The sequence below is a fragment of the Chelmon rostratus genome, chromosome 15, assembly GCF_017976325.1.
Source record: "Chelmon rostratus isolate fCheRos1 chromosome 15, fCheRos1.pri, whole genome shotgun sequence".
NCBI classification, from domain to species: Eukaryota; Metazoa; Chordata; class Actinopteri; order Chaetodontiformes; family Chaetodontidae; genus Chelmon; species Chelmon rostratus.
In genome coordinates this window covers 6,646,396-6,674,333 of record NC_055672.1, presented here as the reverse complement: position 1 = coordinate 6,674,333, position 27,938 = coordinate 6,646,396, and the positions used below count along the sequence as shown (strand labels likewise).

General features: G+C 42.4%; 1 protein-coding gene across 2 annotated transcripts; it reads right to left on the bottom strand.

Annotated features, from left to right (window-relative positions):
* Positions 1 to 102: 102 nt before the first annotated feature.
* On the bottom strand, positions 103 to 27,467 carry zfyve26 (zinc finger, FYVE domain containing 26). 2 transcript variants are annotated; one of them, XM_041953547.1, is made up of 43 exons: positions 27,373 to 27,467; positions 26,108 to 26,396; positions 25,930 to 26,005; positions 25,552 to 25,638; positions 25,177 to 25,326; positions 24,390 to 24,729; positions 23,399 to 23,523; positions 23,072 to 23,236; positions 22,873 to 22,961; positions 22,615 to 22,766; positions 22,303 to 22,515; positions 20,291 to 20,902; positions 19,894 to 20,058; positions 19,497 to 19,648; positions 19,098 to 19,341; positions 18,411 to 18,674; positions 18,116 to 18,235; positions 17,685 to 17,855; positions 17,250 to 17,483; positions 16,790 to 16,895; positions 14,713 to 15,551; positions 13,962 to 14,161; positions 13,751 to 13,855; positions 13,452 to 13,574; positions 12,934 to 13,110; positions 11,847 to 12,096; positions 11,248 to 11,346; positions 10,788 to 10,975; positions 10,230 to 10,366; positions 9,861 to 9,889; positions 9,508 to 9,644; positions 8,985 to 9,205; positions 7,945 to 8,092; positions 7,283 to 7,492; positions 5,792 to 6,007; positions 5,121 to 5,318; positions 4,582 to 4,662; positions 4,355 to 4,482; positions 4,015 to 4,189; positions 3,617 to 3,676; positions 2,335 to 2,517; positions 2,191 to 2,241; positions 103 to 1,897 (listed from the first exon to the last, which is right to left on the bottom strand). In XM_041953547.1, the coding sequence occupies exons 2-43, from the start codon at positions 26,296 to 26,298 to the stop codon at positions 1,685 to 1,687; spliced, it is 7,824 nt and encodes a 2,607-aa protein (XP_041809481.1). In that variant the 5' UTR covers positions 26,299 to 26,396; positions 27,373 to 27,467; the 3' UTR covers positions 103 to 1,684. The 2 variants fall into 2 exon arrangements, with proteins under 2 accessions (XP_041809481.1, XP_041809482.1); XM_041953548.1 differs by having other exon boundaries at positions 17,685 to 17,852.
* Positions 27,468 to 27,938: the final 471 nt, after the last annotated feature.

The window sequence follows — 27,938 nt, the reverse complement described above, 5'->3', positions numbered from 1 at the left end:
AAGCTAAGTTAGCCAGCTGGTGCAGTAAAACGTATTTCCCAAGGGGTCAGACTTGCCTTTCGTTTCCAGAAACTGGGCAGCGTGAAGCTCAATATTCCATACTTTTTTTTTATTATTTCATTTTCTTTTTATTGTACAGGGGATGGAGAAATCAATTACATTTCAAAATCATTAGTGGCTCCCTCATCAAAGCAGTCACTGTATTACATATTGTACAATTTTTACCAAAAGAAGTTTCATTTTCTAAACTCACTAAGTATAAAGTGCGGCAGTGATGCGACAACAGTCCAAGTTAAGGAGGATTAGAGTGCAAGAATGTCGTACATGTGCATCTCAAATGTCTTCTTTTCATCGCTTGCCAATCGACGCTTACTGTCACAGGAAGATTTGTCAGTCTAAGTCTTCAGACGAGTGCAGCGGAGGGAAGTACGACAAAGGGACAACACAGTATTCTAGTATCCTTGAAAAGGCAGCTTCAGCAACATAGGTGATTGTCATTTAAATGACTCAAAAATGTGTTTTATGGTGACAATATATTTGTACCGTTACGTGGTTTTGGCGAGCGTGTCAGCTTGTGAAATAAAACAGGCATAAACAAAATTACACATCAAAGAAAACTATGGCAAAAGTCCCTTTTTTACACATTATTCGACTGAGTATCTGTGTGAGTTAAGTATTACAGATTTCTAGAGTTCAGACAGATGTGGGTCAAGTCTCCCGTGAGAACAAAGTGAAAAGCGCGATTTAAAAGTAGCGACACCAAACAAAACGGGAGACACAAGATGAGACTCAAAAACTAGCCATCCAGACACAAAACGAACGACTCGAGAGGTGATTTCCTGGATAATTAATTAAGCTTCATCGATAAAATGATCGATGAAGAGGGTCCCTTTCTGTATCCAACCCAAAACCTTCATGGTTCTTGTACATTTCTCAACATCTGAAATGCCCTTAAATACTGTAAATTCTGTTTGGTATTAATTTCCCTTACCAAAAGGGAATATACCCTGAAAGCTGGCCATAAAATGTGCTACACAATATCAGGTAAAACAGGAAAACAGGATTCAGTTTCGTTAAGGATTGAACATTGGAGGACGTCTCATTACATTTATGTCCGAGTAAACATCTTATGTGCACACAGAGACAATAAGGACACAAAAAGGAAAAAAAGCAACACATTTGTCAGAGGCCTTCCAGTCAGCTTAAGATATTTTCCCTTTTGGCTGAGGTAGGAGATTAATCTTAGTCAGATACTGAGTTACAGATATGCTTATATTTTGTAAGAGTCTGCTTGTACTGCAGTCAGGAATTTAGTTATGTAATAGTTATCTGGTGACATTCTTCCCTCTCAGCTACAGCACAGATGAGATACAACAGCCAAATATTTTGGGAGAGGAAATAAAGCACGGTGGTGATTCGTTAGTTTACAGGCCGCACAAACACCAAGTAAAAGTGATCATCAGGGTTTCTAGTTTCCTCTGAAATACAACATCATATTACTTATCTTTAAATAATCTGCAGTAGCAGCACAACATGTAATGTGTGCATCAGCTGCTCCTCTTCTGAAATCTCTCCACACATTTTCCAGAACTGTGTTACGTCAGAAACCCTGGATCCTCTTATTCGCGGCTCATCTGTTTGCTGTGTGCTGTGCGTGTAATCCCTCGCTACGCCGACCGTGCCTTTACCTGGCGCTGGGTCGGCCCTGGCGCTGCTGGGATGACTTGCCGTGGTGTTCGGACAGCCACTGGCGACAGATATTCTGCATCACTGAGTCCTGCGCTCCCTCGGCGGCCTGAAGGACGTCCTGCACCAACGGGCCGGCCCGGCTCGGCTCCAGCTTCACCGCCTGCAGGTACGCCGGTCGCAGTTTACTGCACAGCAGGTAGGCTTTGATCTGCAGACAGAAGGATGGTGTGATGGGACGATCAATGAGCTTTTCTTTGCCTCTTTTTGAGGGTCTAGAAACATTGATTCCAGAGGTGAAGGTCAAACCAGTGATTACATGAGAAGAACAGGCTTCACAGAAAAAACGAAGTGAGTAAGAGGGAAAACAAGAAGAAAAGTAAAGGATGACGAAAAGCCGGCTGGGAACATGGTAATTGCTGTTTCTGTATTTAGGAGAATGGCCTCAGGCAAGCAAAGCAGAGCCTGGCAGAGAAGAATAAAAAGCTGTGCAGCCAGTTTTACCTTGCTTTCTGTGCTCTTGGTCTCCAGAATCAAAATCTCCAGCTCCTTGGCCTGAGTCAGATCAAGGACAGACAACATGGAGCCAAGTCATCATTTGTGATAACGCTACATTAAATGCCTCAGTCTTGTCTAGCTGTCACTTACGTCAGCAGGCCCCTTCTCGGCAACGGAGACACAGCTGAGGATGAGGGCATCGCAGTCGTTTTTGGTGGCAGTGCCCGATTCACAGACACATTTGAGCAGCTGCCGTACGGCTCCGTACTGCCTCTGTCGGACAAGCCTTTGGCCGGCCCGCACGTACACCGCCTGGGCCTCCAGCTGAAAGTCCTGCAGCAGGAAGAGGGGGCGAAAGAGAAGGCAAACACGACCATTAACCAGATGCTGTTTGCACTTTGAGGTAAATTTGCAATTTAGGGCAATACAAATAAAACTCCCTTGACTTTGCTTGACTGTGTATCTTCAGTGTGTCAGATTTTTGTTGCTGCTGTATTGTATTTTTGTACAGTGCGGTAATCAGTTAATCAAAGTTTAATCTTACTGTTTTTACTGTCTTCAGCAAGACTATAAAATGAAATCACTGACTGTATGTTACATGTGGACATCTGGTTGAAATGTAATCAGTATCTGAAAACATTAGCCAGATAAGGAAAAAACCCATGTGAACACAAAGTGTAACTGCATTGTGATCGGAATGTGATCAGCTCTGCGTGACCGCACCGGGAAGTAGTCTGTCTCACAATGTGTTCAGACCTTATTGGTGTAAACACGATGCATAAGATAAGATGAGATACACTTTATTAATCCCCAGCTGGGGAAATTCGGTTGTTAGAGCAGCAGGTGATGGCAGTTGGAAAAAAAATAAAAAACAGAAATAGAGAAATACAAGATACAAAATACTAAATAAAAGCGGACTATATAGAGTATATGTGCAATTATACAATTATACATGCACGGTGCTGGCATCTGTTCACAACATAGCACTGATACAGGTATTTGTTTTTGTTTGCTTACATAACTAACACACAGTCTGGGGCTGATTTGCTGCCACTTTGAGTTACACAGGTGCAGGTTTTGTTTGAGGACAGAGATCTGCATTAAAAACACATTAAATATACCAGGTGCAAACGCAAAGGTAAGACTGGATCATTTATTATCCAGATAAAGTATCCGGACACAGATCCCATTTTAATACAAGGTGTAAATGTTTTAACACCAGGTATAAATGTTTTAAAACCTGGTAGAGATGTTTTAACACCAGGTATAAATGGGGTGAAAAAGTTCTGAACGGATTTACGCGACAATTTCCGGGAGTAATTTGTCACAAGGATGGAAGGACTGATAAACTTTTGGTAAAAATCTGATGTGTAAAGGTAATATGGTAAGCAACGTAACATGTTTGCAGAGGATCATCTCACATGCAACATACCTGTATGACTCTATATGCAATGCCAAAACCCTCCTCTATGTTTTTTCCTCCAAGCATCACCTGCAAAAACACAAATTAAAAACATAATATTAAAATTTTATGTTACGTTTACATCCATCATCAGGCATTTAATATTCTACATTAATTACACATGTTCTTAATGAGTTCAACTTGAGCATATTCAGCAATGTTACGTGGATTTTTTTTCTTCCTTTAGTTCCATAACCAGTAAACCTTTCACATGCAGGAGGCACATCTCAAAATCAGGGTTCAAACACATGAATAAAGTCAGCAGTAAGGTAGCGGCCCATTTTACCAAACTCAATCCGTCTTAAGTGGATTAAACATCTTTAAGCACAGGGCGTTAAGTACTTGGATAATCACAACCGGAACCTCACCTTGCAGGCAACCTCAACTTTCATGGGGCTTCCTCCAAACAGTGTAGGTGGTGCGCTGGATCCAGGGGACTTGGAGGAATGTGTACTTGTCTGTGGAGATCTGGGGGAGGCTGGAGTCTCACAGCGGTGGAGGAATCGGGTCACCTCCAGCTGAAGCTCAATTGTGTTCATGTGTCTGATGAAAATAAGAAGGCAGACGTCCAAATTAAAAAAAAAAGAAAGACCAAAAAGTCTATTTGACAGGTAGCAAACACGCATGAGGCAAAATTAGTTGTAATGAAGCACAAAAATGAAAAATAAATCTAATAAAGAGGCAAAAGTGCAGGAAATATCAAATAACCTGGACACGTCATTGGACGACATCATCTTCCTGAATGAGTTGACCTGAGACTTTCTCCTGCCAGCACCCCGGCCTTGCTGCTCCTGCAGGTATGTCCTCAGGTGCTCTTTTGCTCTGACCAGCCAGCGCTGTACAAGGTCAAGCTTAAGGTCAACTTTCTCATACGTGCAGGGCCGTTTATTTTAAAGTATTGCAAACTGCGTTACTGTAGAAAAAAAGAGATATACCTGCTGTTCTCCCAGCTGAAGGTACGAACTGGCTCCATGAGTGAAGAATCGGATACAGGTCATAGCCGCACGCACGTGATCCTGTACAGGTAAACAGCATTTTACTAAAAACTGCAGCTCAGGTCAAGATGAATCTAATAAGTTGTGACATGATTAGTGTGGAAGGAAAAAGTAAACTCAAGTAAACACAAAATGGTTTATTTTTCTCACATCTTTGCTTTTTCCATATAAAATATAAGATCGTTTTACCTCTTTAGGCCTCAGACATTTCTTCATATTAAGAATTCATAAGGAAAAAAATTTGTGTTTAATCTGTAATCTGTAATTGTACATTTATTAACCACTGGGCCATGAGGACCCCCCCCCTTTGGCACATCTGCACGGTATTTAAAGTCATGTCTGAATGGAAAAGAGGCAAAGACTGTGTACCTTTGATTTCTGGTATTTTTATCAAGCCATCAAACTTTCTTTTCACTTTCAAATGATGATGAAAATGCTTACAACGAAGCTTATACGAAAAAAAGATGAAAGCCTCTAACCATCATGAATTGCTGGAGCTGGTACAGAGTGTTGTAGTACCCCCGCCGCTGCAGGAACTGGCAGGAGGCGATTAGGTAGCGGCTGCATGCCTCCAGACCGGGGTCGAGTTTTTCCAGTATCCCCTGCAGCGCGCCAAGACGCCCTCGCTCCAGGCTGGGCTGCAATACACCCTCTAGAAACACCTCATCTGGGCTGTCCTGAAAGTAGAAGGTAGGTAGTCCTCAAGTAGAAAAACAAAATTAAAAGCTATGGCACGTGCAGCAGAGGCTTATTCACTTTATGTTCTTGAGTGACAGACTCAGTACAGGTAACTGACCTGCACAACTCTCAACCCAAGCTACATTTAAGTCACATGGACTTTGTTAATGGACAGAGTTTGGGTAACCTGAGATCCTGCCACATTTCATATCTTGGCAGCAGATGAGTGTCAAATCATATCTGAAGTTGGGTCAGATGATCTTCTGACTCCAGACAAACGACACCCCCAAAAAACTATGAGATTTCTATTTTCAGACACACCCGTTGCCATTTATTGTTCAGACTCGTTCTATTAAATTAAACAAAATTATTTAAACATACTGGATGTTTAATAAATACCTCAAGGCATGCTTAAACTTCCTTAGTCTTTCAGGATGAGTCTCAGCTGAAATGAAAAAACGCTCAGCCTCACCTTGTTGAGGAGGTACGTGAGGGCCTCCGTCATGCAGTCATGGCGCATGTAGAAGCTGATCAGAGCCAGGTGAGTGCCGTATGTGTTCAGGTAGTAGAGACACTCCTGGTGGAGGTTGCCGCTTGGTTTCTGACCCTCAGGACGATCCAGAGGACCGGTCTCGGCCAGGACGTCCTCCAGCTCCCGCAGAGACGCCAAAATGTCCTCACCACAAGACTGACACAAACACAGAAACACACAGAACATCAGCCAAAAGATCAAAAACATATATGTGCACATAAAGTAATTCATTCTTCACATAATAACATAACTTTTATTTTATTGCAATTTTGTTGCTTTATCCAAAGCACAGGATGATAAGGTTTGATTGAACGGGTGCCACTGCAGCACTACTATCAGTTCCTGAAGAGTACAGAACCACACACACAGACGGGAAACTCCCATGTAATCCTGTCCAATAGAAACCACACACGCTGGTGCAAGTGCCACACATTCCTCGTGATGCAGCCAAGACCTCCTGACATCAAACAATATGTGAGGGACTCTGGAGGTGTCATGTACCACAGTTGGGGGGTAAAGAAGTCTTCCACATTCTGTACAGTATGACACACAGCTGACCTCTACTGTGTTAGTACAACACGTACAGAAAGACATAAAAAGAAATGGACAATAAAATCATTATTTCATTGCTATGCTAAGGATGTGAATGTTCTTCTGCTTTCCCAGGTCAAACAGTAGTCGACTTAAGTGTATTAAAAACATCATTTAAGAAAAGTCATTACAAGTACACTTCTATTGTTTGTACTTCATTTAAAGTATGTTTGACAGATGCTTTTAAAAAGTGTACTTCTAAATGAATGTCATTAAGTTCTACTTAAATGTATTAAAAATAAATATACTAATTCTGCAACAGTGGTAGTTCAAAGTGAACCTAATACTTTCAATAGTAATAAAGTGTACTTGGTGAAATAATACAATTGTACTGCGAGTGTGTTTTAAATGTTCATAAATCCTGACTTTCACTGGTGGACTTCAGTAAACTTAAAGTTTGTGAAAAGTTGTGCCAATTTAGCAAAAATTTACACTTCAAATATACTCAAGTGGTACTCAAGGACTACTTGAGTACACTGAAGTATACTTGAAGGGTATAACAATAGCACAAAGTGTACTTAGTACATTCCTCAAAAAGTATAATTTGCAAAAAAGTGCACATACTGTCTGCTTCAGTGTGAGCTATTAAAAACGTATTTAGGTGTGAATGTGTACAAATGAAGGTGTAGCTGATGCTAATTAGATTTCAGATATGTCAAACTTGTTTACGGTGCTGTACTCATGCAGGATAAGCAACAGTAATTAAAAAAGGATAGCGTGATACAGCCCAGCACATACTTTCTGCTTCTGCATGGGCTATAATGGAGGTGTAGCATTCCATTGCAGCAGTGATGCTGGTTGGATTAAAAATAAGTCTAGCACCATGTTGAGACTTCCTACCGTGGCAAGAGTGGGTTGTACGTTGGTCTCCAGGTGCTGGACAACCTCCTGCAGCAGTAAGGGACCCAGGTTGAGCTGGTTACGGTCCACCGGAGGCTTCAGGCAACGGGTAAACTTCTCCCTCGCTCCTGAAAGGTTCCCTGCCTTGAGAGATGCCATCCCCCAAGCCTGCCACACACCGCCAGGGTCCAGGCCACTCTTGGTAGACACCTATAGAAATAGCAGCCAAACAACCAGTAACAATTAGATTAGATTTCAAATACTTCACTCTTTTAATGGTCTTGTCGACACTGATCTACTTATCAACTAATAATGCCTTGTACATCAACATGCAATGTTAATAACAAAGGTTTGGTGTATAAAATGTGAGAATCACTAGTTTGACAGATTTTACTAGCCAATCAAAAGTCTTAGCAGCCAGTAAAACAGATTTTAATATGACTTATTTGAATTCAGTGCAAATGCATACCAGAGCTGCAAGCAGCATTAACTTATGAAACAGAGCCTGATTGTAAAGGCGTTTACATTGCATAACACTGGGTGTGCGATCATTGTACATGGCACTTACTATTGATTTACCCTTGTTTATAATGTTTGTATCTGCCCAGTAAATACAGGTGAATTTGGCACAATACAAACTAATAAACCACCGACTGCCTCACCTCCACTGCCAGCTGGTAGTGCTCTGCTTCCAACAGCTGGTTACGGAGACGTGTGACAGCAGAAGTCTCCAGAATGTCATCCAGAGAGGGAATATATTTGTAATTGGCCGTCACCAGAATTTTAAGCACGTCTACTTTGCTGATATAACTGTGGAAACAGAGAATAAATAAAAGAGGGAGCAACACTGTGAAAAATCAGGTGCATGTGTGAGACAGATAAAAAGACCTCTAGCTGCAGTGCATGAGAATACCAGGTAAGGAGTGACACATTGAACCAGGTAATGATTAAGTAGGTTTAGATCTGCTGCAAGTCATTTTAGCACACTTCCTGTGGTTGACAGCTCATCTGACAAGACCTCAGCTATGCTTGTTTGGTGAACCACACTCATCTGGTGAGTAAAGAGCCAACAAGTAAAGCTGCTTTAATCAATTTAGCAGCCAAAGAGTGATGTGATGATAATGCTGCTCTATACCTACTGGTTATGTAAGAACACAGTTGTTTCCAAATAAACAACTCTGTAAGGCAGGCATCTCAAACCGGTTCCATAAAGGGCCGCGTGGCTGCAGGTTTTCATTCCAACCCAGGAGGAGCACATCAGGCCAACCAATCAACATCAAGGGATCACTTAGGTATCAGCTGAAGACTGAGATCAGCTGATTAATTGATTCCAGCCTGGTGTGTTCCTCCTGGGTTGGAATGAAAACTTGCAGCCACACGGCCCTTTATGGAACCGGTTTGAGATGCCTGCTGTAAGGTGATATAGTGTCAGTGATGTGTGCCTGTCAGCTTGGGAGGGTTTCTGCCCACTAGTGGCTAATAATAGGTCTTTTTCACAGCAGACATTTGACATGTGATAGTACAAATACACAGGTGTTATTAATAACATTAATGACAGCTCTGTTCTACTCAAGTCATTCAGTAAGCTCCAACTCTGATTCTAAACAAGTAGTGAGACTGTGTAAACCATAAATTAAACTGCACCTGTCTGTGCCTACACAGGTGCTATGTCTTCACATTCACCTGTTGGGTTACATCTTACCTGTCACATAAAGCGAGATCCTGGCTGCGGCCAACCTTGACGAACATCAGCTTAGCGCTGAACAGCAGCTGCCGCATGATGTCGGTGAGGAGGCAGGCGTCCACCTCTGGATTGGTCAGCTTACGAGACAGAGAGCGGCAGTGGCTGATGAGCTGATGACCGCAGGCCGTCTGGTCACTGTGCAGAGATAAGACCGCCACGCACAGATACGCACTGGGAGCCTGGGGGTTTTAGAGAAGGGCCCTGTTTAGTCTTTCTGCATTCCCTGGGTTACTTCTATTAGAAGACAACTGAACAACAGTGTAGAGCTCTATTTACTATACAAAATGCTAGAAATAACCTTAACTCTCACTCACGAAGACATGTGACTAGAACTTATTTACAGGGCATGGAGCCTAATTCCATAATGTTTACACTCAAGGAATTTAAGATCAATAAATTGCTACTCCTGCTGCATTTAAAGTCACCTGTAGTGACCTGAAAATGCCTGATCCTGTGTAAGGATAGAAGTTCAAATCCAGACCTGCTCGTAGTAGAACTCGCTCCTCAGCAGCTGGTTGTCGGCAGGGTTTGTGCTGAGTTGGATCTGTCGTTGGACCACTTCAGGCAGGTGCAGCATCCCATCTAGAGCTTCTTCTGTGACCACAGGGCTTCCATCCACTGCACAAAGATCATCATTATAGCCTCTATGCATTACTGATTTGAGCATGGCTGCATTTTGGATGAAGATCATGCATGTATGAAGATCAGGATCAGAATCAGGATTCTACAACCAGCATTTAGTGATACATAAAAGGTTTCTCACTCTGATATAGCAAAATGGAAATTGCTTACAAGAAAATGACAACATATAATTTCTGATGGTGTTTAATTTACCTTCAGCTGGTTCCAGCTCATCATCTGACCTGCACACAGAAAAAAAGAAAATGAATAAATTTCAAAACATGGTCTTTTTCACAACTTTGCATGATAAAAACTGAGCCTTTTCACAAAATCCCTCCAAATTCTACACTTAACACCAAAGCTGAAAATGGTACAACATCCAATTTCCAATGAAGTGGCTTTAATCCAGGTAAGTACCCATAAACAGTAACTGACAACTACCTCTCAAATGCTCTAAATGTTCACAACAAGTTGTAAAATAAAACCTGCTATCTTCATCTTCATGCTTCAAAGTTCATAAGGATTTTTAAAGAAGATTTTAATTAAATGAGGCTTGCTGTGCTTAAATCTCCAGGGTCTTACTCTGGGTGAAAGTAGGCGTAACACTGGTCACAGACTCTGACTTCTTCTCCTGGGCAGCCCTCCACTGGCATCTTATGCTCTGAACACGTGTGACAAACCAGACGGCCGCATCTCCGGCAATGATGCCGTCTGTTGAACTGAAATCAGAGGAAAAAAAGTGAAAGACAAATTAACATTAACATTACATTATTAATATTGTATTCTATTATTTTTCTAACAACCATTTTAGCCATCATGTTATTCTCATAATAGTTTAATAGTTTGTTTTTCTTTGTATGCACTATATACACCTCCTTATTTTCATGACAAAGCAAATTCCTTTTAATTTAAGGTAATTTAAGATAAGGTAAGGTATTGTCATTTAAAGAAACATTATACAAGAAGAAGGCATTTTTTGCACCTTGGCTCCCCTATTGGTGGTACTCTTCTTTGCTTCCTCCTCTTTGCCTCTGCCATGATGTCTGTACTAAGAATGCTGAGCTGGCTGGAAGTTATTGCATAAAATATATTTTGTATGTCAATAATTTCTAACAACACCAGGGAGTTTTGGCCACTCACCATTGTGAACCTCTCACGCTGGCAGACCATGCACATGTGCTGCTGGGTGTCAGGGACCCAGTCTTTGCGGGCTGGGGGCTGGTCTGGAGGCTGGAACTTGGCAGGCGAGCGGCGTTTTCTCCCTGCTGAGCTCCGATCCCTCTCCCTGTCTGTGCTGTTTGAGGAGGGTGTGTGTGTGGGGGTGCTGCCTGTAATTAAACATAGAGCAAACAATCAGAAAAATCAAGAGTAAATGTCAATCAATCATTAGCAGGACACTTAACACTAAATTCACACCAGATGCCACCAAAATAGGAAGTTCTAGAATCTAAAAAACCACTGTGGTTAAAGAAAATTATCCTCAAATGGGAAAAAAACGGCCTCAAGTATCTACCAGGCTGACGTAAGAGCACTACATGCAAGGGAATTCCCACTGGAGGATTAATCTGTACATCATATCAATACTGAGACATGTGCTCACCTGTAGAGGCTGTTGGAGATTCCATTCGACTGGACGATACGGAGCAGCTGTCTTGAGCAGGACACTGCATCAGAGCATCCTGGAGGCTGATTACAGAGTCTGAAAAATAAGCAGTTCAGGCACAAGTTGCTATTTATGGAATGTGGTTTACAACAAAGTATTTCTTTTTTACATGACTCCAAACCAAAAACAAATCCTTCAAAACCCTCTCCACCTGTCTTAGGGGGACAAAGTCCTTATCAGTGTGTGTCGGTTTGTGTGATCTTGTCTGTTGTCTCAGCTCTGTGCATGTTCCAGCTTTGGATGACAGCTGATAGCTTTTTTGAGGAATGTTAATATGACTTTACAAATACTTAAGTGTTTAATTGCAGATATAGAAGTACTTTCCAAAATAAAATGAGCTTAACTATTATTCAAATTGGGATATATCTCATCAAAGAATAAGCAAACAAAAGTAAGAATAAATCAAATTCAATGCCAGCTTTCAGTACTCAACGGGTTTCATAATCTGTACTACGCACACGTTTCTGCCAGCCCTACATGCTGTTTGTGTGCATGTGTTGGTGACTGTCACTGTAAAATGTGCACTGAGCACTGACCAGATCGAGACCTCTCTCTGGGTGCGCAGGAGAAGTCGAGGGCCCTGCAGGCGTAGTCTGCCAGAAGCTTATCGATGTCCTCGGCACTGAAACCAGCCTCCTGGCCAACCAGGAGGCTCCGCAGGGTTCGCACCGCCACTTCTGCCCAGTCCACCTTTAGGTTCATCAACAGCTGCTCGAGCATCAGCAGGGGCTCTGACAGCAGGGGGAAATAGTCCTGCCTGGCAGCTGGGGGCAGAGTCAGCAACACCTGGAGGATAAAACAAGTCCACTGATATAACACAACCTGAAGATATGGAGCAATTCAGGAACTGTTGGAGAACAATGCTTTAATGTAATAAAACCTGCATGTTTAACCAGATGCATTCATAGCTAACAGTGATTCTAATCCTAAAACGGCCGTCTGGTGCAGCACTCATCTTGCCATTTGCTGCAAACTGGAAGAATTTAGATTTTGGATTAGAAGACTTTTAACTTGGCCATATCAAAAAATATATATTTTTTGAAATGGAAGAGCAAATCATTTACTGTGCAATGATAAAATTTTAAGAATAGAGAAGTTATCCAGGGAGGGTCAAATCTAGGGCACCTAGACTTGGCTGCTGATCCAGGTTGAAGGTCCAGGTGCCCTGGATTCAACCCTCCTTGGATAACCATGACCTGGATGACTAACAAGTTTCAAACAACTGAGAAGTTTCTTTTCACAAGCCAGGGTTCCCAGAAACACGAGAACAGGCATGTAACTAAGATGCAACAAAGGAGTGAGCCCTTAAGAGAAATGATAACAAATGTTGAGAAATTGCATTTCCTGGAAGAGAGTGTACAGTATCAGTGAACTGTGTGTCAACTTTTGTGGGTAAAATACAACGTAAAGATGAAAGAGGAAACGAAATTTCCCGCAGAATTTTCAATAAATTGAATCAGATTGATTAAAATGGAGTAATAACTGTTTAATACTTATTTATAAATTATTATATAATCTCCAGAAAGTACAACAATAATTATATCTCTTCAAGCGGTTGTCATTTTACATTCGTGTTCAATGTGATTGAAAACTACATCAGTGCACTTCTTTACATTCACGAACCTTAGAGCCCAGATGGAGGGCGCGGATGTGTTGTCGACGTGCCGGAGACACCTGCCTCTGGAAATGCAGAGTGAGGTAGTCAGCCAGGAAGTGACAGGCGGCCAATCCGGGGCGGCGGTCCAGAGCGCGCTCACAAACGTCTAGGCCAACCACAAAATCTGAGAGGCCCTCAAGTAACTAAAACAAAAAAATTAAGTGACACAGGAAATTAACAAAAAGAGAGGGAAAAACTCCTCAGTAGTCACAGAAATAATTGAGAAAATCACTTTTGACATTAAGACAAGCATCTGCTTGTTAAGTTAATTAGAAATCAGTATTAGCTAATGACTCTCATTTGAGTGTCCTGGAACAGGTATGGAAAGAAACTTGGTACTTTTGCACAGAGATAGATCAGCAGTACGAGTTAACGTCAGCTCAGGGATCAAATTAGTGATGCCTGGCAACGTTCTGACACATTTATCAGTGCTTTAGTAAATGGATTTCAGTCTAAAGTTAACCAGAAGTTGAGTGTTCTGGACCTGGAAAGCCTCATCTGTCTGTCCCTTCTCCAGCAGATGAAGCAGATGCTCCGTGGTTAGATGCAGTCTCAGCTGGTCAGATACAGGATAGAGCTCAACCCACTGTGCACAAAGAGCAAACTCCTGCAAAAAAAAAAAAAAAAAAAAAAAAAGAAAGATGAATCATTCAAATAAACAAATGGGCATTTTGGAGATTAAGGTGTGTATTAAATTGTGACAATATTTACTTTTTATTTGACATCCTATTTTTTATGAGTCCCTGTTTACCAAGTCACCTGCTGCAGGTGTGATGTACCTACTTTTGCCTCCAGCATCAGAGATAACATGGACTCAGAGTTTGTCTGAGACTCAGTCCTCAGCTCCTGCCAGGTAGCCCAGGGCAACGGGGGATGCAAATTCAACATCTGTGAGAAGAGAAGAAACATCTATCTCTCTCGACCACTTTGCTGCAGTACGTATATTTCTCTTGAGATTAAAAGTTAATAGTGTCAATTCAGCTCTGAGAATTACCCAGTGATATATCTCCAGCTCCTTCTTTTTGAGCTCTAAGTCCGTTCTCAGCGAGGTCTCTGTGCTCGGGTCGTTAAGGCAGAACTCGAGCAGCTCCAGAGAGGCTGATAGAGGCCAGCACTCCAGAGCTTGGAGGGCAACACGGGCTCGCAGGTTAGCATCCTGTACGCGGAACAGCTGACCTTTACCTTCACCTCCATCTGAACACAGAAAACCAGACAAACAGCAAACATTTCAGTTACGTCTAAAACAGCTGTAAAGCAAGTGCTGCATTCAACATATGGTCTGTCCAGGAATCTTAAACAGATCAATAATAACAAAAAGCAAAAACAAGACGAGCAGTTGAGAGCAGAAAAGTGAGAATAAGTTCCCAAACATGGAAACTTCACGGCATGAAGAGCCCAGACGAACAGCTGCTCTGCGCTCAGGCTGCTCCTTTCACACTTTTCTGCATTCAGTGGCTCCTTCCTTCGGTTAATCTGATGATTTTTTAATGAATAATTGATTGTGTTATCTATAAAATGTCACAAATAAAAAAAAAATGTTTCCCCAGAACACAAGTTAGCATCTTCAAGTAGCTTGTTGTACAAAAGCCAGTATCAGTTCACTATGCATATTAATAAATATGCTAATAATAAAACACAGAAAAGAAGTAAATCATATATGAGAAGATGGAACCAGTGTGTGGCATTTTTTCTTAATAACTGTTAATAATTCTAAAAATTGTTAGTTGTTGTTTAGATGTGTTTACCCTCTAAAGCAGCACAGGCAAGCAGACGGTCTCTTAGCGCCCCCTCCTGGCTGCAGCCTTGCCCATACAGCTCCAGCAGACGCAGGGCTTGGCCCAGGTCTCTGGAGGACAGGGCCTTCTGGAAGGCCTCAGCAGCCACAGCCTGGGCGCCTCCTTCTTGAGGCCCAGACAGCAGGAGACTGACGAGGGGTTTCCCGCAAACAACCGCCCCGAGTCCAGCAGAGCCCTCCACGCCCTCACTCAACAGGGTGCCCAGCACCGGTTCAGCCATGGTGTGCAGGTAAGCCCGGAGAATAGGAAACTCCTTCAGGAGGTTATCTGCTTCACGGGAAATCTGCTCTCCATCTAGGACAACCTCTTTACGGCCGCTACGGAAGTAGCCAGACCATCCGGAGGATTGTGTCCGGGCGGTTTCTCCTTTGCTGGCGCTCAGACACGCCAGAGTGGCCAGTAAAGGGGAGCGAGACTTAAGGAAAGACAGGGCTGACGGTGTGAGGAGAAAAGAGTTTGAGGAGGATGAGTGAGATGGTGATGAGGTGGGTGAGGTGGAGTGGTTGGTGGGTGTAGCGGAGTGGTCTTCCACTGAGGCCTCAGAGTCAGAGCTTGCATCAGACTGAGGCTCGGTGATTCCCAGCGCTGACATGTGCTCCGGAGCGTGCTGTTGGAGCAGGACAGACAAGCGGGCAACACTGAACACTCCGTCGTCTTTCTTGGCCTCACTCGAGTCTTCATCATCAGCCGGAGAGGACACCCACACAGGAAGAGTCTCACAGCATCGCTGGACAATGACCTGCTGGACGCTCAGGTGCAGACCTTCCTGCTGCAGCAAGGACAGCACTCTGGAGATAAAACAGGACACTCAAAAAGTTTTATCCACCAAGTTTTACCTTCATGCATTCATTTTTCACCTTTGTCTTATATCCTCTCTTTCACACCATCACTGAGGTTTGGCGTCTATCGAAGAGTAAGATTAAAGCTGAAACCTGCAACTTTCTCCATTTTGCTACCCTGAAACAAAGCAAAGTCTCACTGTGGCACCTTATACCTCCTCTCACCTCAATCATGTTGGCATTAAGCTATCTAGCAGAGTAAAATAGACAGACAAAAACAGATAGATGGCTTGATGATGATGATGTCTTTATGGAATACTGAGCCGCAAGCAACTGGAGATATATGATATGAACTTTTTTGTAATGAATTAAGTAATTTACTAAGAGTGTCAGAGCCAAAATATTTTTTGGTCACTGTGGTTATAAACACTAAATGTAATTTACAGTGCTGTTCTAGTGCTGCCAGGCCGCCAGTGTTTGCCTCCCTTTGTGTGCAGCAAACAGGAGAGCAAACAGTTTGACCACAGTGAAAATGTTGTCTCTGAAAGGCGCAACACCAACAAATACTGACTGAAGCAAGATATTTTATTAGGTAAAAATACAGGAATTGTGAAAATGATTACATCCATCTGTCCTAAATCAATTTTGATTTCTGGACTTTACAGCACTCAATAGTTTTTGGAAATTGGAGCACATGAGTCGGAAACAATCCTACACAGGCACCACTGGAATCTTAATTCTTAATTAGTGTAGCCTTATCTTTATCTGCAACTGTGCAGAAATGCCTGCTCAGTGGCTGCTTGGTTTCCCTAATATACAAGTCTGTGCATTCCTCACTGCACTGGACTGCATACACCAGATTGTTCTTCTGAGTGTGAGGTGTCCGGTCTTTGGGGTGCAACAGCCTTGTTTTTGTGGGTTGGTCTCACTCAGGGGATAAATACTTGAACCTAACATCATTGCATTGGACTAGAGCTGTCCTATCTAGTCTGGTTGCGTACGAACTGATGAAGCCTGCTCGGATGAGAGGCGAAACGTCTTCTAAGACAAACTGACGAAGACCGTTGTGAATGAAACTTCAAACTATTCAGTTCAGCCCTAATAAATCAAAATATATATTACAGTTTTATTCATAGAAATTATTATTCCACTGGGAAAGAACATTTCTACAGGTCTTGTGAGGAACAACATAACATGTAAACTACAGGCTTATGTCCATATTGATGGGATTTAACCACTGTGCGTACCTGTCAGGAGACACCTGTCTGTCAAACAGCAGGTGGGACAGTAGCTGAAATGGGGCTTGAAGTAACACCAGCAGTGGATTCCCAAGCTTCACTTCACTGCTCTGGTCTACGAGAAAACAGGAAAAGAGGCAAATCAGGACATAAACAGGAATAAGAACAAGGGATAGTCATCATTTGGGTAGAATGGTTGCAGTTTGGTATAAAAGTGAGCTTATAAAGAGTCTGCTGATTCGATTCACAAAACCAACCAGGATAATGTAGGTGGGGAAGTGAGTGCAAGAAGTTATGAGGGAGATAGTGAGGTTTTAAGTAGCAAGACTGTCTAATAAAACAGAAATGTGCACTTAAACTTCTAAAGAGACGTTGCCTGGTCCAAATGAATCAGGCAGAAGAATTTAAAAACTGTTTTCAGATCAGCAACTCTTTCCCATCATCTCTCCTCAACGACTGGTGGTTTTACCTTCTGAACCAAGGCTGCGCACTAACACAGATGCTAGTGTGTTGACATAGTCGAGGAAACTGCGCACATAATCTGGTCTGGCAAGATCGCCATCTGGCTCAAAGGGGCAAAGCTGGTCCAGGGAACGAAGCAGCTGCTTCATGCTGGAGCGCACAGGGTGAGCGTCCAGCTCCGATTGCTTCAGACTGGCCTGTTCAACCAAGAGTGCCAGAAGAGCGTTGCCCACACTGCCCTCTGCAAACGAGAGAGAACAATAAACACACAAAACATTCAGACTTTTTCATAGAAAGCTAAAAACACTGCAGGCTCCTGGAAAACAAGCAACAGAGCTCTGCAACATGAGAGTGTTAGAAAATGCTTTGATTGATAGGATTATCTTACTTGAATGGTTTCAACATGTTAGAAATTCTGAGAAGCCACAGTTACTGTGCTGACCTGAGCCATCTGTAGCAGCACTCAGGATGTGCAGGGTGGTCTCCAGACGCTGAGCGAGGCTGAGCCGAGCAGCGATGCACTCTTCACTCAGCCTTGGGTGGCAACACAAGAGCACTTCCTGGATGCAGCAACCAAATGGGCTGGCAAACACTTGGTCGTCCCCAACAGCTTCTGTGAAGAAGAGTGAATCATGAATAAAGAAACTATTCTGTACATTCGGTTCATTTTTCATGCTTAAGTTATTTTGCATCTGCAGATCATTGTGTGACTGTTGAATTCAATTATTCTACCAGCCAAAACAACTCCAAGCAGTAACTGGTTACCTGTAAACATCGCCTGTGAAGCATAAAATAAACCACTGGTGTGCTGGTATGTAAATAAATACACATTTTCTTATTTCCCTAATGAAAATCTTGAGAATTTTTATTCACCTGTTTTGACAGAGCTCTTGTTAGTGGCAGAATGATTCAGGATCTTGCTGATCTGCTGTAATACCATGGGGAATCCGCAAATCCCCTCAGAATGGGGAACCTTAGGGTCAACTCTTACTCCTGAGGAGGCACACACGGAATGAAGATGAAAACCAAAATTAGTCTCTATGCAAAGCTGCTAATAAACACATGACATTGTAGTTGGTCTTGTTCCAATCTCCCATATTAGAATAAACCTGTTCTATAACCTGAACCATGTTCAATACATCACCAACATTAAATTCAGGCTCTATACCTCCAGCCTCCAGGCTGCTGTTGAGCCGGCGCTCTGCCGTGTCCAGCAGCTGTCGGGACGTCTTCCAGAGCTGACAGTGACAGCAGGCCAGGTCGAAGGCAGCCATGGCTGCTGGGCTGAGCTCCTCCAAAAGCGAGTAAAGGATACCAGAGGGGTCCGAAGAGCAGCGGCTCAGCCAGTAGCCTTCCTCCAGGGAGGGCATCGGGTGAGCAGGGGTGCTGAGGAGACGGTCTGCTATGTCTGAGATGGAGTAGAAAGCCACACCTGCAGGGAAACACACATGTAAGTCAGAGCCTGAGTTGTACATGAGATATATCCAACTATAATGGAATTTGATTGACTAATCAGGTGTCAGCCCCTCAAAGTCAAGGAAGAAGATCTTTTTTCTACGATAGACTCATTTAGAACCAGTGTCCGACAATAACACAGGGAAAATCCACAAAGAAGAGGTCCAACACATAGTTTCTTCAGTGCATCTCAATGCAAACTGTTTTGTAAGCTCATGAAAGGAGCTCAACTTGTTCATACTACTTGCTCTCATCACCTGCATGTCTGTGCCATAGCCATACAGCAGCTTCACATTCATTCTATGGACATTATTTAAAGAAATTGTGATATCAAAACATGAAATTAGCATTTTCATTCCTCTTATTAACATATAAAATAAGTCGGGAAAAGATGTCGAACCTGCAGCAGCAGCACTTCCGATGGCCTGCAGGGTTGATCGCCCACTGCTGCCCAGCCGACTCCTCCCCGCGCCCGTCACAGCTGCTGTCCCAAAACCCTCCGAGGAGGATGAGGACGAAGACATAGACTGGCTCTCCATCTTCTGCTCCACCCGTCCCAACTCCACCAGGACTTCTTTGTAGCGCTCCATGAAGACCAGCTCACCACAACAAGCGGACGCCTCCAGATCAAACACCAGAGACACCTGCAGAGAAGTCAAGAAATCCCCAGGACTGAGCCAAGTAGTCTCTGTCCACATTACCTCCAAACAATTCACATATTTTCAGACTGCTGCAAGCAACAGTAGTAGTCGCACTAAAACACAGTAGCAGTTTTTCGAGTCCAGCTTGCCACACAGACCTGATGCGCCTCCATGAAGTTCCCTCGGCGGATGCAGGACATGAGTAGAGACTCAGGAGGGGACAACATGGCGGGGACCAGCCAGCTGTGGGGACCTCCGCATGGACACACTTCCAATTCCACACAAGCTGCTCCTGGCCCTCCTCCACCATCTGATAAAGAGCAAATAAACCCACAAATACAACAGTCTTCAATTCACACTGCCTCTAAAATGAATGATCCTTTAGTTTTAATCTTCTCTCCAGGAAGGTGAAAGCAAACATACAGAAACATACTCCTCACACAGTTTCTTAAAACTGACATTTTTGCATAAAAAAAGTAGATCTAATTCAATGTGCTTTACACAGACCAAATCAAAGCGTGTCTGTATGTAAAGGACAGGATGTTTATGTCTTACCTGATGCGCTTGTGCCAACTTCTCCATTGTGTTTCTCCACAGAGGTTTGTCTCTCTGTAGCATGTCTCCCTGGTTTCTTCCTTCTCCTCAAGCTCGAGCTCTTGCTGTGTGCCAGAGAAGTGGTGGGACAGCTGACGGCCGACATCTGGAGAGGACTTTCTGCACCTGAAAGCGAATTTACCATCAAGACTCAAAGAATGAATGCCAAAATTCAATCTGAGCTCCATTCATCTCTGATGCTAACATAAGCGTGAACACACAGGCAGGCGTACTGGGTCGGACATGATGTGAAATGTAGTTGCCCTTTATGTCTTGCATGGAGAAAAGGTAAATCACAAAGCAAAAGCAGGAAATAAAAGTAAAAGCTGAGGAAATTTTCAAAGCTTGTCCCTCTCACCGCTTCCACTGCCCTGATTGCTGGTGATGATCTGCAGCCTCCACTGAGCCTCTGCAGTGCGTTTGGACAACCTCTGCAGGCGAGCGCCGAACGTCTCCGCCATCACCGAGCAGCCGAGGCTCTGCACCGCCTCGGCCTCTCGGGGCAACGCTCTGCCCGCCTCCTGTCCCTCCTGCTGGCCCACCACACACATCCCCTCCAACCCTTCTTTCAGCAGCTTCAGAAAACCCTTCATGGCCGTCACATCAACCAGAAACCCCCTGCAGCTCTGGATAAAGTGCCCCAGGTCCAGGTGGCTACGGTGGGCTGCTGTTGATGAACCTGAACGCTGCTTCTGGTTCTCTTTCCTGCTAAACTCAGTCTCATCTGTCTGCACTTTGGTTTCCAATCCTACAGTTGTATTTCTTGTATCTGATAAACATTCTGCCTGAGTGGCACTGCTTGTGTTCAGATTTGAGTTTGTCTCTTTTTGGATCTGCAGGGCAAAGTCAGCAGTGGACAGGAAGAGAAGGGAGAAGATGTTCTCCAGCAGCTCCAGGCGGAACATGGCAGGAACAGCCTCCAGGTACAGCTGACACTCGGATAGGTAGTGCTGGAACAGCAAATGGCAACCTGGAAAACACAACAAGCAAGAATGTGATTCAGTACTATATGAGAAAAAGTCAAAGACAAATATTTGTCACCTTTAAACAATCACACATTCTAAAAATTCATTACTAAAGCTCTCTTTCGATGTGTTTGCAAGTGCTGCCATCAATTTTGAATCCTATCATATCAACACCATCGTGTCTATACCACATTATGAACTACAGATCTTTTTATTGTTCATTAACAAATGAGCCACAAAGCCTTAATTAGCCAGGCTCTCCACCATGGGAGACCGAGCCTTTTGCTTGGCCGCACCACGCCTCTGGAACAGCCTCCCAACCCAGCTGAGGGCTATTCAGAGCCTAGACTCTGAAAATCAGGCCTGAAAACTTTTTTTATTCAGAAAGGCCTATGAATGTTGATTATGAACTGATTTTAACCTGTGTGTTGTTTTCATTGAGCATTGCTTTAACTTTTATTTTTGTTGAACTTTTTAACTTTGTAGCACTTTGAGATCCTGCCGATGAAAAGTGCACTAGATATTAAATTTATTATTATTATTATAATGATTTGAATACATTCCATGAAAAGTGAAAACAGGAAGAACATTTTGAGAAATGTGCGGCTTATTATATAACCATTTCTAACATTACAAACTTCAAACACTGTCCTCATGGCTGTGTCATCAAGAAAGTCCTCATATCCCATCTAATCAACTATCAACTCTTAATTCAACATGAACTAGCATTTCACAAACAACACAAAAAAGTATTTGCCAGTTTAAACTCCTCTTTCAAAGCAGTGGTCGGAAAATGTGCAGATGTGGTGGGAACGCAATCGGACAGTGTCAAGGTTCCCCAGAAAAAAATCTACACAGACATGGCATGCACAGTTTCACAGTTTCAAGATTCCCTAAAACCTTTTTAATTTTCCCTGCTGGTGGATCTAAAATCCATTTCAATATATGTGGATCATTATGTACTAATTTTGTGGCACCTATACATAAGTCTAATACTTTTAAATATTTGTTTTTTTGTGAATTTTGGACACATTAAGAAAAGTTCAAGTTTCAGGTTAAAACAATGACATTTAGGCTGGTTTTACTGCTATTCAAATGTCAAAACGGGTCAAATTCGACGGAAACACTATGTCAGGGTTGAGATTTTTTATCTTGCCTATACTGTTTCTAGATTTTTTCAACATATTGTATTTTTTTGTTTTTTAAGTCACTGCACTAGTATGATTTAACACTACCAAAACTAACTACACACACTCTATATTCAACCAGTCCACCCATGACATCAATGTCTGCTTTGTTTTTTAAGTGAGATTTCTGATCAGCTAAAATTAGCAGAGAGGAAACGTTTCTATCATCCGCCATCAGTCTAAAGCTTCACAGCAGAGAAGAAAGCCAGCCTTCGTACCTTCTGAGGAAGCTGAGGTCTGGTGTTGGTCCATTTCTTCTTCGCTGGGCTGCTGATGTTGCTGCTGCTGCTGCAGCATGGACTCACACTCGGTGCAATCTGAGTATTTATGTGCATTTACACAGAGAGCGTAGATGGCATACTTCATGGCACAGAACCCCTGGAACAAAACTATGTTCCTCTGCCCACCAGGACTGACGGCTTCAGTGTCTCCTGCAGGGGAGAAAAAATGTACATTATTCTGTTGGCAATTAACCCCAAAATTAATTTCAGACTGTAATAGATGAGAGAGAAGACGATGAAGACACTGACCTGTTCCAGGTGAATTTGGCAGTTGCTGCAGCAGATCCAGGATCTTGCGCTCTTCAAACTGAGCCAATGGAGTCAGGGAGTGCAGAATATAGAGAGCAGAGTGATTGTCCAGAGAGTGAAGCTGTGCCAGCAATGCCTCCATGGAAATCCCTCTGAAGAAACCAAACACAACAGAAGTTAAAATAAAAAATAAATCATGAGTAAGACAGAATTAAATGCTTGTCAAACTTCAAAATGAAAAAAAAAACAAGCACTTACTGATTGTTGTTTTTACACCACTCAAGTATTCCAAGCTGAGAGGACAAAAGATTGGCAAACTCCTGCAGAACAGAGTCATTGGCTGGTGCCTGAAAAGAAGTTGAAGACCGTATCAGCAAACAAAACAGTAACACTTCAATAACCATAAAGGAGGGGATGCATGTAGAGGTCTGGACAGCTGCATGATCTCAGTTCTGACCTGCTCTCTGTGAAGGACGCTAAGCAGCGTTTGAGCTGAGCTCAGACTGCGACACTGAGTCCACCCGAGCAGCAACAGCAGCCGGGACAAAGGCTGGAACTCCAAATTCAGTAAGTCTCTCAGCTGAGAAAACTCCTCGTGTTTAATCAGATCGAGTCCAGTAACCTACAGGAAGGAATCAATCTTATTACATTATTAAATTTCCTCACATGTGGCGGCAAAACCAGCTTTACTTAACCATCAGGATCCAGTACAACGCTACTGAAACAGACTGTCTACACATATAAGTCAGGATTAACATTTTGCCAAAGATCCTGCTTCTCTTACCAAGACCTGTTCGAGGAAGTGCTTTCCACTACTAAGGCACTCAAAATAAATGGTCTTCCAAATGGATGGACGATCCTTGTGGCAACATAAACTGAGGGCGAGCTTCTCTGCTTCAGGAAGGTCCACTGAGAAAACAGTGAAAACAAGCCAATAAGTCAACATCCATAACAGGCCATACTATTATTTAAAAAACATCGGAACACAAAAGGTGTTGAAAGTTGGATAAATGTCATATAGAAAGTTATGTGAGTGAATTGAAGCAGTCTTGCAAAGGAATGCAGACTTATAGCAGCAAAAATGTTCCCATGTTGCCTCTCAGAGACCCTAAATAAGATATTATGGAGGCATTTTATTGCAAACCACTGTAGAACATTGCATTACATGTCTCTCCTCATATTTACATTCATCGATGATATAAGATTGATCTGTGTCATTAGTAAAATACACTGGGTTGAAATAAGAATCAACCATTTATCACCACTATAAAACCACAATGTCAGCAAATTTAAGCTATAAATAAACAAACTCTTTCGAAACTCTGAATTAACTCTTCAGAAAACAAAACATATGTAAAAGAAAATCTATGGAGACATTAACACAAGAACAGCTGCCTGTCACATGGAAAGTTTTCGCGGCCACAGAAGCAGAAGTGTGATTAAACGAGGAAAAGGGATGTTGACGTTTGTTCTTTAAAACTAAAAGTGAAGAAGGCCAAAAGTCAGGCTATAAATCTTATCGTATGGGTCCTATAAAACAAATTGTCTGACAACTGAGAGAAGGAACCAATTTATAGGAACTTTCAGCTGTTTTACAAAGCATACTGATTAACCTGAAGACAGCCAAATTCTGATGACGCCAATACTCATCAATATCAAAGAATCTGAATTCTGAATTCAAGAGTCTATGGAGAAAGAGGTTTATGTGGCACCGCAACCAGTTTAACATCAGAGGAAGTGAACAATCTTGTCATGATCTGAGCTGAATGCACTACCTCGTGTGTCGGGCGTGCTCCTCAGCAGATGATCCCTCTGAAGCCTCAAAGCGGTGGAGCAGTACACAGAGACGAGAGCATCGCATCGTGGGCGAAGCAACGAGCTCAGGATCCTCTCCTCTCTCAGGGGCCCGTCTCTGGCTGCCCACAGGGCCTCGCACAGCGCCTCTAGCTGCCCGCTGCTTCTACGAGAGCCCCGCGGCATCACGGACAGCACGGCGTATATCTCCTCCACCCACTCCTCCACCTTCTCCTGCCTCCTCTCCGGTTTTCCCAGTTTCTTCATCAGGTGTTGGATGAATGTGTGCTGCAGAGTGTGGTCCTCTGTGCACGGCTGGTGCTGTAGAAAGTGGGGAGAATAAAGAAAATGGAGCATGCTGCTGTTTTAAAATGAGTAAATGTTTGTTTCTTATTGCACAACTATAAAAATATGAACCTTAAAAGCTCTTTAAAGACGACCCTTTAAGGACTGCAGAGAATATATTTAAAAAAATACAACTTTTTTTTTATATTCAAACATGGCAGACAATAATATATATTTAGACCAACTGAAACCATTTCAGATGATATATTTATCATCAAAACACCAGAACATTGTTTATAATGTGTATGTATTTTGTTGTCTTTTACCAACATCCAAAGCCATCAGTTTTATACTTATGTGCACATATACAGGTAGATAGAATAGAGACATTTCTAAATTTCTATTCTTCCATTTTTATACAGAACTTCATATATTTTTTAATCACTTTGTTGTGCTTTATTGTTACAATATGTTTGACTTTACCTGTAAGAAGTGTGCTAAAGACTGGGCAAGTCTGGGCTTCTTTTTCTCCAACAAGGTTCGCAGGCAAGACTCAACAGCAACATCTGTTGTCTGTGAAGCGTCCGGGGCCTTTTGCTCAGACTGTGTGTCCAAGAAGGCCTGATGCAACTCCTGCTGGAAGAAAATTTATCTAAATTATCCTAAATTCTGTCTATAGTCACAACATGTGAAACAGCAAAACAGAACAAATCAAGTTAATTTCAGTGCACTTAGCCTGTGTGAACATAAATTTCGGTCTCAATCTAATCAAAAGGTAAAATATTTTCTTATCTAGTTTGTACTACTTCATTATTATCTGTATGTTAGATTACAGACAAACATCAAAATAACAATAACCTTGAGAGCAGTCTCTGGTATGCCCTCTGACCCCAGTTCCTCCAGGAGCAGCAGGAACTCCAGCTCTCTCCTGATGTGGGGAGAAACCTGAAGTGGAAAGCAAACAAGAGTTATTGTGTCACACTGTTGTTGGTGTTTCAGGTGCCTTTTCACCCCATTTCACAACACAATATTGTTTGCATTTTGAAAGGGTACAGTGTAGCTTTAGAAATAATCTCACTGGTTCCAACAAAGATTTGTCTTTTTGAAGTTAACACAAACAAAGAGGGTATCAAATGTCAACATAACGCCTGAGGCTGGCAAGATTAAACGTGTTTGGGAGCAAGTCAAATAAGAACAATAGAGAGAGCTGCAATAGTTGATTCTTTAAGGTATTACCTGCTCTTTTGTCGACTTCTCCAAAACCTGAAGCCAATACCAAGCTAGTTTGTGTGGACTGCCCAAAGACTCCCATCTACAAAGTAATAACACAGTAAATCCACAGCACAAATATAAAAGTCAGTTTTAATGCAAGGAAAAACCTAATGTCTTGTGAACATGCAGCTGTGTGACTCACTTTAACTTGTAAGGATGGCAGACAATGGCTTTCATTATGTGTCGTAGGTTTTCTGAAAGTCCTCCCGTTGAGTTAACCAGCTGTGGCACACAAGCACTGGCCAGCTCCCACTCTCCATGCTGCAGGCACCTCTTGAAGTACTCAAACAGGTCCTGAAGGGAGGTATCAGACTCACAGCCGAATGGATGCATGGCCACTGTCACCGTCACGCTCCTCTGCTCAGTGGTCACAACCGGAGAGAAGCATCTTTACTTCCAGTAGCTGAGGAGGATGCTTCAGTGTTCTTCACCTGAAACAGAAAGAAACAGTTGGCTGAGTTCGTAGTTCGACAAAACAAAGAAGGCATAAATAAAGTGCGCCAGACATTTTCAGTTCCTCACCTGTTTCATAAATTCACTCCTTTAACAAAAACACACTGATTTTTAGTTATTTTTGGATAAGTTCCGGAAGTCTAAAGTCTTAAAGTCTATTAGTTAGTTAGTTGATTCTTGATAAGCAGCTTTGTTTTCAATTCTCATAGCTCTCTTTTTAAGGATAAAACTGGATTTGCATTTGTTTTACATGTAATTCCTCATACTTTTACAAAGCAAGTCAGGTGCGGCATTTTAATGTACATTATGTTTTAATGTTTGAATTAAGAAGTCCTGATATTTTTGCATTAACTCAATTTAGACCAGTTTGCAGCATAATTTATTAACTGTAATCACTTCTGAAAAACTCATCTCAGACACTCTTTCAGTTTCAGATCATCACTGGTCTCAGATCAGATCGTCACTTACCATGAATCTGCTTTGTACATGTGTTACACGATTACCAAAACTGATAATATGTAGAATATTTTAATTGTTTTCAATTGATTATCCATGCATATTTTCTTAATGACAAGCAACGCCACAGGTAGCATGTGTATTATAAGATGTTAAATGTTGTACACAAGTTAATTCCATCATCTGTACCTTTAATTGTTAGTGCAAACAAACCAGCTAAGTTGAGACAGAAACATGGATGCTGCTGCTGCGTTCAGTCGGCGAGACTAAATACGCTTTTTAAATGCTTTTAAAATGTCATATTTCCATCCTCACCGTTCGTCTCTTCTGAGATTTGACAGATAATTTATCCTTATGTCAGTGTTAGCGTTAGCATTAGCTAAAAATGTTGCTGAGTGGCTATAGCTGAAACATTAAGTTAGCTAACTCCCGCAGCAGCTGGCAGACGCATATTCTAAAGCGGTTAGAAGTTAGCAAGTATTCACTTAAGTTACTTACTCATTTCTTTGTGCTGTTTCCCCCCAAAAGTGGGGTTTATATTCACTCCTAGCTACTGCTTTCTCTTGACCTGTTATGCTAGGAGGCTATGTGCATGACGATAGTCATGTGACTTAATCAGCTGATCCGCCAACGCTGGTTGGTCAAAGGCTGGCACGCGGAGGGCGTTCCATAGCCGAGAGCCAGTTTCTTTTTTCTGTTTTTTTTTTGCTTCCTTCAGGTGCTGTCGGAAATGTAGGAATTTACAGAGGAGTATTCACAAATAAACAATCCAGCAAACTACCGTGAAACATCTAAGTAATATTTAATTGGAGTTTGTTTGGAGACCAGCTAATGTGCTCTATATCTGTACAAAGGAGTAAAAAGAAAAGCATTTGTTGTGGAAGTTGAATGTTCATCTGCGAACTTGGAAACCGTAGTTGTCACAAGCGTTGTTGTCAGCGTACTTGCTCTGGAGCTTTCAGCCGCAATGCATGGTCCTCGCCAGCCGATTGGGCTCGCTCATTTTCCACAGAGCTGTAGGTGTTCAAACTTTGTGTGAATTTCACGCATGCTGATTTAAGTTA

Bases quoted from the DNA above. Each gene is read 5' to 3' on its own strand.
- zfyve26 (XM_041953547.1), bottom strand. From the start codon at position 26,298: ATGCATCCATTCGGCTGTGAGTCTGATACCTCCCTTCAGGACCTGTTT. The intron at 11,347-11,846 runs GTCAGTGCTCAG...CTTATTTTTCAG, and splicing joins CAGAGAGAGGTCTCGATCTG to ACTCTGTAATCAGCCTCCAG. The intron at 9,645-9,860 runs GTAAATTAAACA...ATCTTTGTGCAG, and splicing joins TGAGCTGGAACCAGCTGAAG to TGGATGGAAGCCCTGTGGTC.